Below are 4,939 nucleotides of genomic sequence, written 5' to 3'. Positions count from 1 at the left end.
TACTTGGAGATATCTGGGACCAGAGGAGTAAGTGCCTCCAAAAATAACTCTCGCAATCTTGTGTAAGATAGTGGCTTATCAACTTGCCTCAATCTATATCGGTCACTACACACCGAAATTGATCTAAATATATACTCATCTGAGTTATCGGAAATATCTGCTAATTTCAGATAACTTTTCAACTGTACCACTGGACAAAATTCAGAACCTGTAGATGCTATGACAACCCATGCACCGTCACGGTAAACATCTGTCTTGGACTTCTCCACAAAAAATGGACATGTGGTGCTCATGAAATACAATGTCTGATCTACGTATATGCAGCAACTCTTCTGATCGCAAAAAAGCCACAATATGCAATAGCAACCATAGTAACAATTCTACTGTCCTTTAAACATGTTTTGCAACTGAATGCTTGGAACAAAGCTCTTACATGTTCACTTGTCACAGGAACTTTCTTGACAACTGACTTGGAAAGTCTTCGCCTGCCTGCTTCTAAAACATTTTTCACAAGGGTGTTGTCGGTGGGGCTAGGTATACCGACAATAACGTGAGCATATCGTATACTGTAAAATGCGGTCACTATAGGAGAAATGCTTGAACTGTTTTGTATAAGAGACAGCAAATACAATGCACAATACAAAGGAGCGATAGGGATAACAACAGACAACCCATGCGACTGAGCCCAAACCTTAAAACGCTGAAAACCAGAAGCGTACGCTCTAGAAGTGGATGCTGCCCTTGCATCATCTAATAGATCTGCTAAAGACGACACCTCACTCTTAAGACTCGCAGGCAGCTTACTGATAGCATCATGGTACACACAATTGATAATACCTGAAACACAAGGAATAATATATGGATTAAATCATTCACTGTAATCAACATACAATGCTAACATGGGAAACCGCAGATCTACAACACCAAACAATCCACCACCACAACGACTAGGCACATATGCCTCTTTGACCACAGGAAGATGTAAGACATCTTTCACCTCCGATATGAACACATCATTCGGACAAAGTAATGGCCAAAAGCTAGCCGAGTACCACCTAGGAACAACCAATGTTCCCTTAGCCTTACACCTACACATATGCTTCAATACCCTGGCTATAAGGTAGACAGGGGGAACAATCCAGTTCATCTCACCGCTCCAATCGACAGTAAAAGTATCGACAGACTCACACCCTGGATTCCAGTAACGAGAATCAAAACGTCCGACTTTCTTATTATAGTAAGAAGCGAACCGATCAACTGTATGGATACCCCATTTGGCATCAATCCATTCATACAACTCTTCAGATACACCCCAGTCATCCGTATCAATTATCTTACTGAGAAAATCAGACTTTTCATTCTCTTCACGAGGAATCCATTCCACCTCCAACTGCACGCTATGATGCAAACAAAGCTTGAAGATATCCATGGCTACTACTTGCAAATACGGTTTCATACTTCCCTTCTGGACAACCGTGACTACATTCTGGTTATCTGTAAACCATTTCACCGAGTGAGAACTTAGAAAAGTCAGAAAACTCTCGAGAACCATAGCTACAGCCTTCAACTCTCTCCACGTCGAACTCATCTTCATCTCCTCCTCTGACCACACTCCATGAGACTCTCTACCTCCAAACTGAACACAGTAACCCCCGTACCCCGTGCTACTGGCATCACTGTACACGATCCGACTAGGGGAACTATCTGAACACAACGACCTCATGTTGTAGTTGCTAATATTAGAAACCCAAAACCGAAGCTGTTGGATGCTCTGCTGTGATAAATATATCTTGTCACCCCAAGACTGTGCATTCAAAATATCCAAAGAGATGGCTCTAGTCATCAACTGGCATACACTGCCAATAACTTGTTTCATTGCTACAATCTGACCCACAATTGAAGCTAATTTTCTGACTGGAACCCGGACACCTGAACAAAATAACAAACTACTGATAGTGTCCTTCACCTTTTGTATCTTCCGGTCAGGCACAGACAGTGTGAACAGAGAAGTATCAACGCAAAAACCTAGCCACTCTAATTGCTGTGATGGAGACCATAAGGATTTTTCTGCTTTCGGAACAAAGCCTGATCTAATTAAATCACTCTTAACCTTATTAGCTACCACATCACACTTCGATTGTGAACTTTCAGACATGATACCGTCATCCAAAAATGTGACAATGCGGATACCTTCACGCCTCCACATCTTGACCAACTGTCGAGTAACTTTGGTAAATATGTAAGGGGCAGAAGTCAGTCCAAAAGGCAAAACTAAAAATTTATAATACTTTCTACCACATGGCCACTCCCAGGAAAATCCAAGGTAGTCCGTGTGCTCATGAAATATCTCCAAATGATGGTATGCAGAATGTATGTCAAATTTTACAATCCAATCATTGTCATTAATGTACATTAAAGCAGTTTTCCAATCTTCATACTTTACTGACAGTTTATACACATGCTTATTGACAACTGACAAATCCAAAATTAGTCTTTTCTTTCCGGAGGCTTGAATGGAAACAGATAAAGGATTCACCACACATGGAGGTTCAATACATTCAACTATAAGATCTTTACGTAGCAAATCCGTGATAGCGTCACAAACAAAATTGGAATGAGCAATGGCAGATTTGTTATTTCTCAGTTCCATAGCTGGGGGGCGTAGAGTAAAATGGAATCTTATATCCCGTTTCAATCACATCCAAAACAAAGTCAGTAGCACCGATTTCGCGCCAAAATTCACAGGACATTCTAAGACGACCTCTTACTCTAATCTCAGCACAACCTTGCTCATATTCGTAAAAGTCATCAGTTAATAAGAAGTGTTCACAATTACCGTGTTTAGGCGTTGAGCTTTCTGTCTTCAACGACCCTGCTGTCTCGCTGAGGTCTCCCGGTGACAGACGGGCAGTCTCTCCTCCAGTGTGTTGGGTCTCCGCATGCGAAGCACGTGCCTCGTCGCTGAGCACGAAAGGGCTGCTGGGAAGGAGAAGACAGACTGCTAACGCCAGAACACAGGGTAGACTGGGTGACAGTCGCTGATGGCCTGGAATAAGGTGCGAATCGGAAAGTTTTCGATTTCTTTTTTCTCGAGCTTCTTAACGGCCCTGGTGTCCGCGCGTGAAATCCTCCTCTCATCGTCAGAGTTGTCAGCAAGAACGTTAGCTTCATATTCACGTACTGTTTCCCAGCCTCCCTCGGACGTATCAGCAATCCTGATGAGTTTGTTTCTCTTCTCAACTCTGTTGATCTCAGACTCCAAAAGCTCACTTAGATAATCGGCTTTTCCGTATTGTAAAGCAAATTTCATCTGCTTTAAACCGTCGATTGTGTCTGAGTTAAAAGAATACTGAATTCTGTGTCCCTCGTGCTTCCACACAAAATCCTTTTCAGACTTCAACTTAGAAAGTTCTTGACACGTGCGAGCGTAGTTTTCATTCAGACCAGCAAACTTTGCGTCAACAGATCGGAAAATATCTGCTTTAGAAGCCTCAATCTTCTTTAAAATACTATCCAACTTTTCATTAATATCCGGCTGTTCAGACATGGTCAGAAAACAGAATACCCGTGGAACAAAATGTGACAAATCAATATGTTCAGTACTGGTGTCGCAGCCGAGAATGAACTTACCGCGCTATGACGTCACATTTATAGACATATCTGACAGCGCCCTCTAGACCATGCATTACTTCCCTTTTATCTGGTTTGTCCCTAAAGAGAAATCAATTTCTATCTAATTCACCCAGCTCAAACGATAGAAATTTCATGATACTGAGCTGTATTATAATCATACTGATAGTTGTAATGTTAGTTTGGCGTATAGACAGACAATTAAGCAAAATTATTACTACAGTCCGTATGGCTCAAAAGCGGACCGATGAATTGCAATCAAACTCGAAAACTAATAAACATATAATACTCAACGAAACGCTGATCATAATCAAAACACCAGACCAACCCTGTGAGGCTTTTTCAGAATTTATATCCTAAAAATAAAAAAGTTATTTAACAAACTATCATTAAAATAGTGACAAAGTTCACTATTTGTTACGAGGGAGGAGTGCAAAGGAGGAACAGCCAGGTGTGTTTTACTGGTGGTCTGTCATGACTGGTGGTCACCACTCCGTAACCTCCAAGCAGACTCGTCCCCCTATCGCATTCGTGACCAACTCGTGTTATTCCGGGACAAGCCGAATTGCGATACCTTCTTGGAGGTTACGGAAAGGGGCGAGTGGTGACGATGCTTGTTATGTGCGAAAATACGACAAACCAATCAGAACGCGCGTGAATGTGCTTTGATAAAAATAATTCAGAGTACTTAAATCGTTTATGGCATAATGTAATTGTTTAAAAAATCATGAAAAATATATATCGTCATATTGAAAGTACAAAGAACGTAGCTAACAGGATTTTCTGTCTATTATGAAGTTTTTGATTAGAATCATGCGATTGACGGTGAGAGTTTCAAATACACGCACGTGCATTTGTGGACTGAGTGTATTTAGAACTGACGATCTTGTCATGGAGATTGTACGTGCGCTTCCAACAATTTTAGGAAATGTAATTATAAATCGCTACGAGTTTCAAAACAATAATATTATATACTGAGGGAAAAAAATAAGGGATCACATGAAAGCACAAGTGTTCCTTTATTTTTCTTCCAGGTTTCTTCACAAGCGTTGTATCGCACAGCTGGAAACAAATCAAGGAACACTTGTGCTTTCATGTGATCCCTTATTATTTTCCTCAGTATATTTGTATGTAACTGATTAACTTTAATCTTTAACATTGGGCTTATATTTTACATCTCTGGGGATATTTTAGTCTGACTTTTTTTTTTGGTCATTCATATTTTTTTCAGCGAATTTATTTAGAACTCCACCAGGGGTATGACAGCAAGATTACACGAATATTCAATATTTTCATAAGTCATTCTTGA

At 40.6% G+C, this 4,939-nt stretch overlaps 1 protein-coding gene across 1 annotated transcript; it reads right to left on the bottom strand.

Moving 5' to 3' along the window:
• Window positions 1–310: 310 nt before the first annotated feature.
• On the bottom strand, window positions 311–3,547 carry LOC124260082. Its single transcript, XM_046694331.1, has 3 exons — window positions 3,178–3,547; window positions 2,837–3,094; window positions 311–837 (listed from the first exon to the last, which is right to left on the bottom strand). The coding sequence occupies exons 1-3, from the start codon at window positions 3,545–3,547 to the stop codon at window positions 311–313; spliced, it is 1,155 nt and encodes a 384-aa protein (XP_046550287.1).
• Between the last annotated feature and the right edge of the window lie 1,392 nt (window positions 3,548–4,939).

This window comes from Haliotis rubra, unplaced genomic scaffold (assembly GCF_003918875.1).
Source record: "Haliotis rubra isolate DU_JTF1 unplaced genomic scaffold, ASM391887v1 Scf75, whole genome shotgun sequence".
Taxonomy (NCBI): Eukaryota; Metazoa; Mollusca; class Gastropoda; order Lepetellida; family Haliotidae; genus Haliotis; species Haliotis rubra.
This window is presented reverse-complemented; position numbering and strand designations above follow the sequence as displayed.